The following is a 16,101-nucleotide window of genomic DNA, read 5'->3' on the forward strand; positions in this document are numbered from 1 at the left end:
ATTGCAGGTGGGATTCCCATCTTTTCAGTGGGGACACTGAGCAAAAACTCCTTTGAGTTCTATGGAAGACTTTGAATTTTTTTTAATCTCTCTCACAAGCTGAGATAGATAAATAACCTGATCTGAAGCCTACTCAGAAACCCAGCAGAAACTTTCCCTAAATTACTTGATAGGTGGGGGTTTATCAGTGGTGGTTTGGGGTTTGGTTTGGGTTTTTTTTTTCCCTTGTGTGCATGTGGTGTTTTATGTTAGCAGCAAGGAGAGCAGCAAAGCCAGCACCCCCCATCTTGTTTGGATACAGCCAGCCAGACCACAGCACCCTCAGCTTCCATTGCAGCCCCTACTTGGTCAGAGACCCCCCCCCATCTCTTGCTGAGACTCCAGCCTTGCCTGTCCTCTCTCCCTCTGCAAAGCAGGGGTAACCCTATTAGCTACCTCGCAGGGGTGTTGGGAGGAGTCAAGGGTTCCTCCTGGAGCAGTGCTGTATCAGTGTTCAGTATTTGAGTTTTGAGACAGCACAGGTCCTTTCTAGGACAATGGTGCTTGACTTGCTTTTATGTTAGAGTGTTTTTCAATAACTGTGCAGTAGTTAAACCTATTTGTGTGTTAAAATACCTGGGCAGTATTTCAGGACAGGTATCAGTTGCCCTTTGCCAGCGGCCCACTGGCCAACGGGGTTTGCTGTGAAGCACTGAGAAGCATCTGAGGGCTGGTGGACACCTCTTGGGTTGGTTTCTGTAGCCCAGGGGGAAATCTGTCCTCTCCTTAAAGCTCACATAGGACCTCCTGCCAATATATCTGAGCTTTTGGCTTGTGTATGTGAGAGCTGAGAACTCTTTCCCCTCATTCTGACCTGCCCCATTTCAGGCACACAACCTTACAGATGGTGTTGCATTTGTGCCTGGGTTCCTCACCCAGGGTGTCTGGGACATTTTGCAGTGTTCACATAAAAAAGGTGGTTTGCTCTGATTTTGGAGAGCTGGCAGATGCACAGTGCCCAGCGCATGGCATTTGGTACATGGTGTTCAACAGGACGGGGGGGGGGAGGGGGGAGTAAGTTCCTCTTCTCCAAGCCCTAACATGAGCAGGCAGCAAAGTCACCTCCAAGCCTGGGGGTTCAGCAACTGTTGGACTAGGCAGACATAGGCTCCCTGTTCCCACCAGTGTGCTTTTTGCTGGGAAGGCCTCTGAGCTCCTCACAGTGCCAGCTAAGAGTCTCTTCTTCAGCCTGCAGCCCCTGAAATCCGGTGGGTTTGGGAATGGGGAAGAGTGCCCTGGGGGGCAAAGCAGCCTGAGCTGGCTGGGAGCCAGCAACACGCATTGCGTTCCTTGAGGTGATGCTCCCACTTCAGCACGAGAAGCACAATCTGCTAGGGAAGGACCTCCTGCTTCTCTGCCTCTTGCTGCAGATGAGGGTATGGCCATGGTGGGTCTGGGGCAACCGGTGGGCAGGACATGGCCTAGGCTCAGCTCTCTTGCTGGGGGTAGGAGGGGAAGGAAGGAGCAGGGTGAGGGTGGCAGCTCGGCAGGACAAAGGGAACCAGCCCGAGCCACTTGCCCATCACCCCAGCGTCAGCCCCACAGCACAGGCCGCTCCTCCCGCCGGCAAACTCAGGAAGGCCGCTCCCGCTGTCCTGGCCCTCGCAGCCCTGGGGCCGTTCTCGCCTCCCCGCCCCCCCCCCCCCCGCGCAGGTTTAAAGATCAACGTTGATCAACATTGTGGGCTTGGGGCTGGTGTTTTTGTCTGTAATTGAGCACTTTGAGTGGCTGCAGCACTGGCGGGCAGCAGGAGCCACAGGGACCGGCGCTGGGGTGGGTCCCAGCGTGGGACGGCGGCTGAGGCCGGGGCCTGTCTCGGCCGGGGGCTTCAGGAGCCCGGCTGCCACCTGCTTCTCTCTTTGATTTGCTGTCCGTGTTTACAGCGTGGAACGCTTCCTCCCTGACTGTTCCTGATGTATTGTAATTATTACTTAAAAACACATGCTTACATCTGTGCTTTTATTTTCTCTTTTGTTGTTTTTTGGGGTACAGGTTTGCCAAGGGAGTCAGCCATTCCTTTCTACGCTGATCTAAAGGGACTGTCTGGAGTGTGTGATGCTGTGTTTTACATGGTTGTACTGATAACAGTTAAAGAACTTTAGCATAAAATTAGACTCCATGAGGTTTCTTACGGCAACAGAGGCTGCAGCAAGACCAGTTGCCTTCGCCAGCTGGCTTTCACCTTGGATCATAGGGTGTGCTTCAGCTGCTGCAGGTCCAACCCCCTCCAGCCCTGCCTTCCTCCCAGCTCGTCTACTGCAGTTAAATCCAGACATCCACTCTGTGTACTGCCATCCTTTCCCAGCTCACAGAGCCAAGGGCCACACCCCGGCCCCAGCCCCTGCACAGCCCTTCTGACATGCAGTTGCTCTGTTTTCTGGCTGAGATTTTGGGTTTGGGGGTTGTTCTCCTGCCTGCAGGCAGCCCTGCAAGCGTCAGAGGGGATGGGGAGCCGGTGGACACAGCTCCTTGAGAGGTGTGTGGGTGCGACTCACGGTGACGCTACGCGAGTCAGGCCTGAATCATGCCTACACCAGGCGCTGGGAGCGTGAGGTGGTGCCCTTCACAGCTGAAAATGGATTTTTAAAAGCTGTGTGTGAACAGCACCTTAGACACACCCCACATTGCTGGGCCAGTGATTCCTGCCTGTCAATGACACGGTACCGTTGCCTTTGGGATGTTAAATCTGGGCAGCAGTCTCGTTTCCCCTAAGAGAAAGCTGGTATTTGGTACCTACAGAACATGGTTATGGTAAACGCAGGGTCAGCTCTCTCTCGGCACAAACTGACAGCAAAATCGAGGGGCTGGGATTAGCTAAACCCCACCCTCGGGTTTCAGGGCAGTGCAGAAAACGTGGCATCCCTGTGCATCACCTGGGGGGGTGCTGCAGGCAGTGCTTTGCCCCACCTAGAGAGGTCAAAAAGCTCCTACCTTGTTCTGCAGTGCTCTTAAGTTACCTCGTTTCTAGTAACTTTAACACCTGATTTGCAGCCCTGCGAAAAAACAACCCAAAACCAGTAAGCACCACAGGGGAGCAGCAGAGGAATGGGGTTTTCAGTCAGCTGATCACACATCATCTCTGCTGGTCTCTCCTCCTCAGGAAGCCCTGCTCCAGCACGGGGTCCCTCTCATGAGAGACCGTACTCCTTCCTCACGAACTGCCCCAGTGTGGGTCTCTTCCGTGAGGTGCAGACCTTCAGGAACAGACTGCTCCAGTGTGCATCACCCACAGAGTCACACATCCCCCAGCAAACCTGCTCCAGTGTGGAGCCTTCTCTCCACAGGCTGAAGGTCCTGCCAGGAGCTTGCTCCAACATGGGAGCAGCCTCTTCCATTTAGCCTCACTCACACCAGCGTGGGGTGTCTCCTCAGGCTGCAGGTGGGGTCTCTACTCCCCATCTTCCATGGGCTGCAGGGGAATCTTTCCTCTGGCTCCTGGAGCACCGCCTCCCCCTCCTTCTGCACTGATCTTGCTGGCTGCAGTTTCTCACATCTCCTCTGCCTCTGTGTGGTGGCAAAAAAAAAGCTGCTGCTGCTGCTTTGGGTTTTTTCCTTACAAAATAAGCTGTTCAGAGGTGCTGCCACCGTCACTGATGGGCTTGGCCTCGGCCAGCAGCAGGTCCTTCTTGCAGCTGGCTGTCATTGGAACACGGGAGTGCAGGCAGCCTCTGCTCCAGTGGAGCAGAACCCCTAACCCCTTCCCATGCCCCCTGGGGCGTGGGTGCTGCTCCCAGGGGACCAAAGGCAGGACAGCTCTGTAGTCCCCAGCCCAAGCTTACCACTAACCATTTGCTGTACAGCACTGGGACCAGTGGCAAACGAACTGCAGAAAACCCAGTGGTCTTGCCAGCCAGGGACCAGTCATCCTACTGCCTCTCCATCCATCTCATCTGCCCTGCCCACCACCCGTGACCACTAAGAGCTCTGCAACCCTGCCCAGTACCCCCAAGATGCATCAAGGAGTCAGCTCTGAATAATTGATGCTAATTGGAGCCTGGAGCAGAGCCAAGCCAAGGGAGGGAGCATGGCTTTGGGCTCTTCTGGGCTCTGGTCCTGAGATGCAGCAGGGGCGGGGAGAGATGTGGGCATGCCACGTCTGGGAGCTTTACGCCCTGGCCTGTCTGGCAGAGGCAGTGACAGAGTTTGGCTGGGTCTGGGAGTCTTCCTCCTCTTCACCCTGTGGTGCTGCTGACCTGCTGATGTGCCTCTTGCTCGATGCTCACCCGCTGCTGTGCATGTTGCACGCCGCTGGAGAGGGGCTGTGGCGGCAGCAGCCGGGAGTTGAGGAGCAGAGTGGGGGTACACAGAGCTCGGGGTGTGCAGCCCCCTTGGCTGGGGCCAGGACCTCGCTCTGCTGAACCACACACCCTCTACTCAGCCCACAGAGAGAGCAGGGCTGGGCTGCCCGAGGGGAGACAGAGCTGCACATGGTGCCAGCCCCATCTGCCTGTCCCAGTTCCCACCAGCTGCTGGCAGCCAGGATGCTTGCTGTCACTCCATCCTCTGAGCAAGGCTACCCCTTCCCACAGCACTTCATCGAGTATAACCAGCACATGGAGAAAATTAACAGCCCAGCAGCCGAAAGACAGGGGTCTGACCCCCTCCCAAACCATCTCCCAAGTACTACAACCTCAGCAGCCAAGGAGGCCTGCAGGGTGGGCACCAGCATCCTCCTGGTAGTGAGGCAATCACACATGTAACTGGACATGGACACAGAGATAAGCCAACCAGAGCTGAAACATCTCCCTAATCATCTCAGCCAGTGTCTCAGTGAAAGATGCAGCAGGTGCTCCCACCCCACGTGTGTCCCTGCTCACTGGCAGCACCTACAAAAGATCCCCAGATGGGGATGTAGATGGCTTTGAAGGCGCACACAAAAGCACAAGTCTAAGGAATTTGAGGCCCTAAGCCTGGCTTATTTAGCCCTATTCTTCCACACAGTAAAACAGGCTCTTCCTAAGGCACACAGAAGGGTTAACTGTCAGAAACTTACATCCTTGCTCCCAAGCTGGTATGAGGTCCCTAGAGGTACCTGTGGATAGATGGGGTGCAATACCAAGAGCTCCTGCTTCCAGCCACCCCATTAAGAGCCTGGGTGATTTGTGCCCTGGAGGCCACCCAGCCTGTCCCTCTTCCAAGGGATTCTAAGCCAAGCAGCTCACTCAGGCAGGGATTTGCTTGGGGAAGCTGTTTCTTGGATGGCTTTGCTTACCTTTATGGCTCCTGGTGGAGCCAAGGAGAAGTGATACAGAGGTGCCACTTGGTCTGGAAAGGTCTGCAGCAGTGAACTGTAGTCCAGAGGGGAAGTGTGGTCTGCTCTTCCTTACCCAACAACACTGTGAGATGAGGCCAGCATTTAGGCAGGGCTGCTCTGTGCAGGTCAGCTTTTCATTCAGCTACTCCCCACTTGCTACTCAGGTGTCTCCAGCACTGAGTCATCACTGCCAGCTCTTGCAAACTCAACCCAGATGCTTGCCAAAGCCTTCAGCAAGCACCATACACTCATCTGCTTTGGAGTCACTATCTCTGCTGGCTTAGGAAAACGCTTCTGTGGAAGCCCTGGCAGAACAGGAGAACTGTTCCAGCACTTAATCAGCACCTTTAGGAACCTGCCAGCAATTCTGTCAGTTGACTCAGCTGTGATGTCTCTGGACCCCCAGCTCCTCGTGCCTGGATGATGTAGGAGAGAAGAGCTTGCACATGAGTCCTGAGGCATCCGGAGCTGACCAGACCGAACAGACCAGACCTCCTCCGCTATTCCATCACCCAAGAGCAGGCTCAGAGGTGGCGCTCTTCCATCACAGAAGATGCAGCCTGGACAGATAATCAGTGCAACGCTGCCTGAAGCCTTCTCAGAGGTGGTGTTCATACTTGCCCAAGATCCATGGCACAGCACCAAGGTTAGTCCAGCTTTGCCGTGATCGGCTGAAGAGATCACAGCAGCCGAGCATGAGCTGATGTGCCCAGACATAGCAGAGAGCTTACCTCCATCGATTCCTGCAGCTTCCAGCCATGCACCTGGAGCAGCTCTTCACAATAACTGCATTCTGCTCACCTAAGCTCATGCCACAGAAGCAGAGCTGAGATGGGCAACAAGCTCCTTGTCATAAGGGCAACAACTGTAGTATCTAAACCCGTCATCTTCCAGTCCAGGTACTTCTAGAACAAATGTGCCTTCAACAACTACAGGGGAATCAACTGACTGGGCTCCAAAGCCATCAGTTCCTTTTCCAGCCCTGGATTCAGTCTAAAGAAACTGCCACCCTGACCTTACTTTCGGACTCAAGAGGTTCGGGTAGCAGGCAGAGAAGGCACCGTGAACTCCTATGCTGACACCCTGCCTGTTGTGGCCAGCAAGCCGCCCTCCTGTCCCCACATTGCCGGCTCCAAGCCAGCGAGTGAAAGCACAAAGCCCAGAGTAACAGCTCCACCTGAGAGAACCGACCTGGTCTGTTTTTTTCTGACCCCAAAGACCAGATCAGAGCTGACCTCTTACTGCACACTGAAGGTCTGTTGTGATTCTCCTGAAGCCAACTTCTTGGAACAAAGATGCAGTGTCACATAATACACAATTAACACATTATTTCAAGGGAAGAGCTGTGGTGTCAAGCTTTTAGCACCTCCTACCTCCAGCCTTTCAGCATGGACTTGAACACTGACCTGAGGCAGGTTCCTTGTGATCTTCTAATTACAGCAAAAAGCTTTCAGCTCCTGAGACAGCCAGTGCTTCTTAACAAAGGGTCCTGGCAGCCTCACTTCTGCTGGGGGCAATTCACAAAAGGATGGAGACTGGTCTGCAACCTGCCAGACCCTGACCACCACCATCAGTCAGGTCCTCTAAGATCTCCAGCTCCTACCTTTAAGATCTCCAGAGTTCCAGCTCCTACCTGCCTACTGGACTTCTGAAGTGCTGCCCTGTCACAGCACTGTCCTACCAAGATGAAGACGTACCCTGGCTCCTGATGAACTTTTAGGCCCATTTGCAGAACCCCAGTGACTCCTAGGACATTTCTGTCTGCTCTAGCCAGACATAAACCAGGACTATAACCAACCACCCCGGAAAAGACTCACTATCTGGAACCACTTGAAGTGTTGAAGCTTCAAAGCTTTTAAGTTTCAACTAGACTCTTCCACTAGGAAGAATGTGCCCAATGGTCTGCTACAGAACAGGGACACTGACTGCTGAGCTGCTGATGTAAGAGCTCATCATCAGTCCCTGTTGGTGCAGCAGTCATGAGGAGTGGCCCATGGAAGCAACAGAAGACACTGCAACTAGAAGACATTCAAACAAGCTACAATAACACACAACTTGACCAAATCCAGAGCTTTCTTAAGCAAGATGGACAACCTCACCCTGAGGTGAGGAGATGCTTTTACTTTGCCTTCCTGCTCCTGACCAAACTGCTGAAGGACTTCGTGTTCTGGCAAATGCTGCTCGAGCACACCCTCACCAAGACATGCCAGCCTCTTGCAACTGAAGGTGGTGCCTGCCCTATGAAGACACCTCATGAAGCTCCTCATCTTGCTTGGCCATGGCTCCTGGTCCTTGACTGTAGCCTGTGGCTTCCAACCAGAAGTGAAAAGATACTCTCAGTGGTTAGAGCCATCCTGAGTCCAGTCCTTGTGAGAGCCCCAGACACTGAATGTTAGAGCCCTAAGCAGTGTTACTTCTCAGCTGAAGGCCATCAGACAGAGTTCATCCTTCACCCAGGGCCTGGCGTTATTAGGAACAAAATCTATACTTGCAGTCTTCATGCCTGAAGTAAGTTGGGAGGTCTTCTGGGAGCCCCTGGTCCAGCCCCACCGTGTAACACCATACTCAGCACCTTCAGCACTCCTCCAGCATGGGGACAGGTGCTGCTCCAAAAAGCACACCCAGCCAAAGCAGCTCTTCCCTTGGGTAACTTCTCCCACTTCAGCTGGGATCAGCCCTCCTCCCTGAGGAACCAGGTGCCTGGCAGCTGCAGCCAGGGTGGGTGGGGGCTGTGCCCCACAGCAGTTCAGAGCAGGCAGGAACAAAAAGCAAGCCGTTAGCACAAGTCCTCTCTTGCCCAGGCCAAACGCAGAGGCAGCAGCTCGGGGGTTTGATTCTCCTGCTTTAGCTCTGTGGCCGACCGGCGTGGCACAGGACGAGGAGCAGGACGGGAAGCTGCTGGCTCGGATGCTGGGACCCCCTGGGTGGGCTGTGGCTTTATGCAGGGGGTGACCGGGGTTTCTCTCCTGGCTGTGCCGTGTGAGGCGGGTGACTCGCAGGCTGCCCGCGCCGCTCCCAAGCCCCGCTGGCCTCAGCTGCCCAACCCGGCGCCTGGTCAGGCCCGGGCTAGCCCTGGCTGGATGGCTCCCCGCCACGCTGCCTGCACGGCCTTCCCTCTGCGGCACTCTTAACCCGGGATGCTGGCTAAATCAGCCTGTGGGATGGCTTGGGAGAGGGAAGGGCAGCGAGCACCCGCCCCCCGGCATGCCCCGTGCAGCGCCGCATCTCACACCTCGCCTGGGCCCTGCGAGTGGACGGCCATGCAGGAGGCACCTGGCAGACCCCAAGCAAAAATGGCTAAAAAACCCGGCGTCCCACCAGACGAGCCCTTAGCCAAAGCTCTCTTACCCACTCCAGACCCAAGGACTGGAAGTCTGAATCCTTCAGCCTTAAGTTGTTGAGGAGCCAGACAGCTGTCTGCAGTGCAGGAGAGCCCTCCTGCTACATGCTCACCAGTAATTAAGCTGTGCACAGGGCAGACGAGGATTTGCATGCCATTATACGCTGCTCAAAGACTGGAGCAGCCCCAGGTGTACGTGCTGTGCAGGTATTAGCATTAGCTGGGTGCTGGAGTGGAGCAGAAAGGCCTGATTCTACCTCTGGTGCACAGAAACATTTGGGAGGTGCTGTGCCAAAAAAACGCCTGGAAAAAAAAAAACCAAGGAAGCAACTCACTGGCACCAGCTGAGGTGAACCCAGCTCTCAGATCTCTTCCCTGATGCTTCTTCCCTTCCAGGCATTGCATCTGAGGCCATAAAAAAATCCCACAAGGATGAGGTTGAAGGCAAAGCACCCAGGGGAGGGCTGAGGACAGGCTCCGACTGGTTGTGCTCTTCCACCCCACCAAAACCTGGGGCCAGCAAAGAATTCCAGGTAGGCTGACAGGGACATGACAACGACTTGCTGGAGACAAAGACAGCTCTTTCCCTGAAGGATACCCCACCCCAATCACCTTCGTGGTCTACAGCGTGACCTCAAGCCACAGAGAGCAAATCTCAATGCCCTTCCCTCCCACCAGTGATCCTCCTGCAGCACCACAGCAGCACCCTCTGGAAGGAGGACACAGCCATCGAGACGGTTTGTCGAGACCATCAAATAATAATTTACTGTGATTCAATCTGTGGCTTTGTACAGTTGCCGGGGTGGGAGGAGGCCAAAGGAGGAGGGGACAGGGAAAGAAAGAAAAGAGAAAAGTCGTTTGCCGCAGGCTTGGTGAAGTGTGAGATAGTCCTTGGAGGGGCTCGTGCTCCCCCTGTCGTATTCCTCTCCCCCTCCCCCAAACTCCTCCTCTGAACACGTTTGCTTCTTCTTCACTTCACCTCTTTCCTTGCGCTCTGCACAGTAGGAACCTCTCCAAGACACGGTCCAGTCAGCTGAAACCAGAAAAGGACACACATTAGCACCCATCTGCCATCAGGACCAGGAGGCCGTTCCCGTTACCCACCTCTCTCACATTCAGGATGACCCCACTAGTGCCCACAGAGGGAAAGCAAAGGGCTGCACAGGTCTTGGAGGTCCGGACCTGCCTCAGCAAAGCATATGCACATGTGCTGAATGGTCTGTGGAGTGTGATGGGTGAGCCTTGGCCTCTGCCCAAACCTAGTTGTGGGAAGGCGCGGTGTTTGGTGAGATCTTTCTCCTTTCTCCAGGGACAACTGGAACAACAAAGTCAGTCCAGAGCAAATGCAGCCAACCCCCCCCAGCCACACACCCACTCTTCTCCTCAAAACCCAGCACATCCTTGTCGTGCTTCTCCTTTTGTGCCCTGATGCACCCCTGCCTCTGCTCTCGGCCGCTGCAGATAATAAGACAGAATGTAAGGTTTCCAGTTTCTGCCTCAGCAGAAAAAGCTGTGGGCAGCTCTCACAGGGCACACTCTCTTAACAGAGGGGAGTTAAGGGGGACTCTTGCTTCCAAAAGACTCCTTCCCATCCCTTCCTGCCCCTCTTTTTGAAGGCACTGCCCTTGCTGGTGCTGGCCACTGAGCTGCAACAGGGACCTGGCTCCCAGCAGCTGGCAGAGGGGAGCCGCAGTGCCTGCGGAGCCCACGATGTCAGCTGTGAGCTAGAGCAGGAAGCAGCCCTGAGCTCGCATCCCCATCCGGAGGAAATGGTCCTGAACATCTGGAGGACCCGAACATCTGGAAAACCTCCCTTAGCAGTGATAAGTGTGCTGGGCACAGCATTTGGCTCAGCCCCCAGGAGACCTCACATGCCTCAGCTGGGAGCGGAGGGGTGGGGTGCTTGGGTGGTTTTTTGCTCATAGGAAGGAAACGCTGCCAGCGCTTTTTTTTTTTCCGGGGGGCGGGGGGAGGGGAGGGGAGGGGAGGGGAAGGGAGTGGGGAGGGAGGGGGAGAGCTCTGCTGTGCTTGTGGCCTTTGGCTCAAAGAGTGATGGAGGAAAACCAGCTGCCCATCTCCACATTCAGTGAGACCCTCTCAAGCACTATCTCTGGACACGACACATTTCTCTTTAGGACTCTAGCAGTTGTGTAAAGGGGTGAAGGGCCAGGCTGGGTGCTCAGGAGACTCCCCAAAAGACATTAAGGGCAATGTTCCTGCAGGCTTTTCTCCCACAACCCGGTCCCAGATGTCCTTAGATGTATATCCTCCCCCGTGCACTCATCCCCAATTGTCTGTCTCCACTTCTGCCATGGAAGGAGCTGGTTACTTAGGCAGATGTTCCCCGGCATTTGGCTTAAGGCCACCCAGCACACACAGGGACACCAAAAGGAGCTCTCCCTCACTGCTATCCGGCAGGATTGCAATGGCTTAAACAAACTCATCATTAAAACAAAACACACAAGGAAAGAAGAAGAAAAACAGGCAAGAGAACACGGACACTGAAAAACACAGTTTCTGGCTCCAGCACGCGCAATTCATAAAAGCCAAACGGCCCCCTTATGGCTAATTCTCAACATTGCATCAGTTCCAAATATCCCAGGGGATGGAGCTAATGGGGAAATGCTTCTGAAGACCACAGGGCTTACAGAATGAGGCAGGTCTCCCGAAGCTGCAGGACGAGGCACTTTACGTGAGTGCATTAGGAGGCAATGCCCTCACCCAGCTCCTCCTCTGAACTCTTTCAGGGCCAGGCTGGCAAAGGCGCAGCGAGCCGCACACCTTCCACATCAGCTCAACTCCTCTTTCAGAGGGGCAGCATGGGAAGGAGCTTTCCAGGGGGACACATGACTCAAGATGTATTTTTTTTTAATTCAGTCCTGCACAATTTTGTTCCACAAAACAAGGGGGGGGAAATAAACAACCCTCTCCTCCTCTGCACGTCCTCAGGAAAGTGGAAATTCTGACTTACCTCTGCTTTGAGAGGAAAAATGCTATTTCAGCCAAAAAGGTGTTTTGTTAAAATATACCCCCTGCAGAAATAGTTCCTGCTGCGTGTGCCTGCAGGTGAGCGTGCCTGCAGTCACCTCCTGCCCTGCTTGCAGTACAGTCCCACCACACCCCACCTCCTGCTTCCAAAACTCACCGTAGTCACGATATCACACATTTACAGTTCATGCAGCCAGGGCCGCTCTCATCTGGGGGATTCAGCTTGCGCAGCTTGTGCTGACGTATCTCCCGCACCAGGGTGTAGAAGGCATCTTCAACGCCCTGGATGAAAAGCATCAAGCAGTTGCCCACTTTGAAAGGGGACAGTGGAGAGAAGAGAGGGCTCTGGTCCCGAGCTAAGGGTCCCTGGCAATGTCTTCCAGCAGGGCAGATTGCAGAGTTAAAGGCACAAAACCAAGCCAAGAAGACCAACAGAGATCTTAATGTGGCCCCTGAAGAGAGGGCAAGATTGAAGGAACAACCATGAGGCCAAGGAGCTCTTAAATCCTTGAGATTAATCAGCTTTCAGCAGCCAGAATGGGGTTTACCACCCAAGAGAAAAGCCACCACTAGACAACTGAAGGTCTCAGCTGCTCCATTCCCATCTTTGTGCCCTGGGAGACCCACGGGGTCCTTCCAGCACTGGTATATTCTGCCACAGGTCTGCCAAAACAGACCATGGATGAGGTTAGCCAAGCCCCTTGAGCTTGGCTGACCTGAAGTTACTGTGGTGGTTATTCCATGGACTTGGGGAAAGCCCTGAGAAGGCATCTTTCCTTCACTGCTGCCAGAGATGAATTATGCCCTCCTCTGGATCAGAAGCTCAAGCCCTGATAGGGGAGGGAATGTCTTGATGGAGCACTTAACCTTGAGGAAGCAACTAACCCTGGCCCTTGCCCCCATCTGTCTCCAAGTTGGTGACTGCCCGTTCCTGCCTCTCCAGGACAGCACTGGAGAAAAGAAAAGATAACTTTGTTTAAACCCATCCTCCTACCTGTCTGGTTTTGGCAGACGTTTCTATGTAGGGGATCCCATAACTCCGGGCCAGGTCCTGTGCTTGCCGGGTCTCAACTGTCCGGGCTGGTAGGTCACATTTATTTCCCACCAGCACCATGGGAACATCATCTGAGTCCTTCACCCTCTTGATCTGCTCCCTGCAAGAGTAAGAAGTGCCAAAGTGAAGGGAGGAAGGGCATCAGGGGGGCGGCTCCAGGACACTTCCCACCAGCTTCTTTGTCGAGAATTAACAGCTACACTTTGTTCCTGCCAAGTGCCTTGTGTTGGACTTTCAGGAGAACATAACTGACCACAGCACGTAAGTGAGTAAACAGCAAAATAGCTAAGGCAACTTTTGGAAACAAAAACTAAACATACTTCTGCTCTTCACATGCAACTGTTTACAAAACACAACTTGAAATTATGACAACCTATATTAAGACATGAGCTTAAGGCAATTCAAGCTAAATAAAACAAAAACTCAAGCAGTTACCTGTGTTATTTCCAACATTTCAGATCAAGTAATCCCCCCAAATGGGGATTTAAAACAAAAAATTAAAAATCACCTGCAACCAGAATTTTCTGAGCTGATAAACCAGCTTTTGGCAGCTGGAACCTTTTCTGCAGATGCACAGGCAGTATTTGCTTCTTTTCAGTTTAGTTTGGGTCACTCAAAGTTGAGAAACCAACTGGGAAGCTGAAAAGCTGCAGAGCTCGCTTCTTCATTCCAACCTCGGATTTAAAACTAGGTGGGCGAGCATGAGATCTACCACTTCTAAAAATCTTAAAGGCCATTATGGCTGCAAACAATCCATTCAATTCCCTCCTGACAGATAACAACTTCCTTTGCTTAATAAATCATTTAACTTGAGATGCAAAATAGCTTTTTTTTCCCCCTCTTGCTCACGAGTCCCAAACATTTAACAGGGTTTTAACTAACTAATAAAAGCATCATTTAAAATGTTGATTTCTGCCTTCTGATTGAATTCAGATTTCCATCCAAAAGCAGCTGGATACGTATCACATAACAAAAATAAACAAAATCAGTCATCTCTTTTGTAATGTAGTAGAAGGCAGAAATGAAGCCTGACTATATGTATGATATGCCACACAGCCACTTAAATGTTCCATGTAACATCCTGAGCAGCAAATGCAAGTACTAAATTTAGTGCAGGGGCTACACTTAGCTGAAAAGAGATCCCTCCTAATGGTTACTAACCAGGGAGAGCCAACGTTTCTCCGGGGAATGTCCCTTTAAAAGTGCAAACACAAAGAGCACAGGCGAAAGGAGATGAAAGCTGGTGATTTACATCATGATTAAACCCGGGTTTGAAATCGAGCCATCCTGTGAGTGATTCACAGGCACCAGCCTGGCACAAGGATGAATGCTGCTGAATCCCTCAGGTGCTTTAGGAAAATCCCATCCTTTGTCCTCTGGTTCAGCTAAAACAAGCCAAATTAGTCCAACTGTACAGTTATTATGCAGAACACACCTGCTAGCTGAAGAATGAGACATCCTGACAGCTCGGAGCAGTGCCTGTGACTACAGAGCAAGGAAGGGCTGTGCCTGTGCTCAGAGCTGCGGGAGTATCCGGGACCCGGGTCTGCGCTGAGGGACTGGGGGTACACAGTCCCTTGGTGGGCGGTGGACAGAGTGGGGACAGGCAGAGCCATCTCTTGCATCCTCTGCAAGTGCCTCCTGTGAAAGCCAAGCCTCAAAAAAAGGCATACTGCAGAGAGATCCCCCTCAGCCAGCATCAGAGTAACCAGGAAAGACTCCCGCTGCTGTTGTGTCATCTCCTTGGCTCTCCAGCTCTGCAGGGATGACAGCAGCAGTGCAGGGAAGCAGGATGGGTAACCCTGCCAAAGCAGGACCGTGCTGGGATGGGACCCCTTCTCTGCCACCCCACCCTCAGCACACCCTTCTGGGCACATCACCTCACTGGGACTCTGACTTTCCTCCTGCTCTGACTTCACCCTGGTTGAAACCGAGCTCCAACGAGCCAGGACTCCCACTCACCACGTGCACACAGCCTACAGACCACAGCCTCACCATGCCGGCTGCCAGCAGTCCTCCCTGCCCTTCCCAGCCTCCTCTCCCAGCTCCTAGGCCCTGCAGAAGTCACTGAGATCGATTGCACTAACACAGCAATTCCATTAATTAGGGAGGAAAGGGAGGGGGTCATAGAGGATCAGCTCTCTCTTTAGTCACCATAAACACTTAAACATTACATTACTGAGTCCCCGACAGCCACGAGCAATCCCTTCGGATGGGTTTTATGAGAGTCACTGACATTAGCCGTCTGCTCTGCCTCTTCCCTGGGGAATGGCCACTTGAGCTAATTGTCTTTGCTGGCAGCCAGTGCTTCTACCATGGGGCCTCATCTAAAAGGGAGGGCAGGAGGGTGCAGTGGCGAGGCCTCCCCTTTGCTCAGGGCAAGAGGGAAGGGGCCCTTCCCAGATACCAACCTGTACTGGTGAATGTCTTCAAAGGACTTGGTGTTGTTGATGGCAAAGACACAGAGGAATCCTTCTCCTGTTCTCATGTACTGGTCTCTCATGGCACTGTACTCCTCTTGCCCTGCAGTATCCAAGATGTCTAACAAGCAGGTCTCTCCATCAATGACAACTTGCTTTCTGTAGGAATCCTGCAGGCCAGAAGGGAGAGGGAAAGAGAGGAGGGTGTGTTAAGGGAGGGCTTGGGTCTGGCCAAGTGAAGGGATGCAGTGAGTGCATCCCTGGGAAGATGCCAGGTCACACTCTGCTTGGGTTTAGTTCCCATTAAATAGCCGACTCAATTTGTTTCAAAATGGAAGGAAAAAGAAGAAAAACAAACAACAAAAAAGGGCAAAAGGGAGCAGCCGAGCAAGTTTCCCCTTCTCTTGCAGAGCCACTGAAAAGACAGCCCCTGGCTTGCTCTCCCCATTCCCAGCCCTGCCTCTGGCAGACCAGGGGCAGCTCTGTCTCTACCCCACCACATAGCCCTCAACAACTATTTCCCTAAGCTTCATTTAGTCCCAGATAATCCCTTCTGCTGCCTCCTGCCTGGGGTGGTGGAAGGGGATACCCAGGTAAGGCAGCTCCGGCCAGGGCTTCCAGCCACTGTCTGCAGGGCTGGAAGGTGTTTAAGATTACCTGGAAATCCAGCACCTCCAACGCATCTCAGATCATGCTAGAGGCGGTATGCCACCAGAAAGGCTGCAAACTGGGCTTGAATAGGAAAACTCTTCTTCAAAGGTGAGAAAACAAAAAGTATCATGATGTGAGGAGGGTGTTTCCCACAACCAGTCCACCCGGGGGCTCTAGGAGAGGCAGGGACTATCCAGGCAGGTCCTTTGAAATTGGGGGGGGGAGTTCTTGCAGCAGAAGCAATCACAATTTATCACAGATGTGAGAAGGCCTGGAAATCACCCAAGACATCCCTCAAAAGGTTTCATTTTCAAGGCAGCCTCCTCAAAGCACTGCTCTTCCCCATGGTGCTGCT

At 53.2% G+C, this 16,101-nt stretch overlaps 1 protein-coding gene across 1 annotated transcript in view; it reads right to left on the minus strand.

Moving 5' to 3' along the window:
• Window positions 1-9,371: 9,371 nt before the first annotated feature.
• The window catches only part of HRAS (HRas proto-oncogene, GTPase), a 39,906-nt gene continuing 33,176 nt past the window's right edge, over window positions 9,372-16,101 (minus strand). The window contains exons 3-6 of the mRNA XM_084262760.1: window positions 15,087-15,265; window positions 12,616-12,775; window positions 11,779-11,903; window positions 9,372-9,666 (exon numbers count right to left, since the gene is read on the minus strand). Coding sequence (XP_084118886.1) covers window positions 11,784-11,903; window positions 12,616-12,775; window positions 15,087-15,265 — 459 coding nt within the window. The 3' untranslated portion in view covers window positions 9,372-9,666; window positions 11,779-11,783. The remainder of the gene's footprint in view (window positions 9,667-11,778; window positions 11,904-12,615; window positions 12,776-15,086; window positions 15,266-16,101) is intronic.

This window comes from Gallinula chloropus, assembly GCF_964237585.1.
Source record: "Gallinula chloropus genome assembly, chromosome: 4".
Taxonomy (NCBI): domain Eukaryota; kingdom Metazoa; phylum Chordata; class Aves; order Gruiformes; family Rallidae; genus Gallinula; species Gallinula chloropus.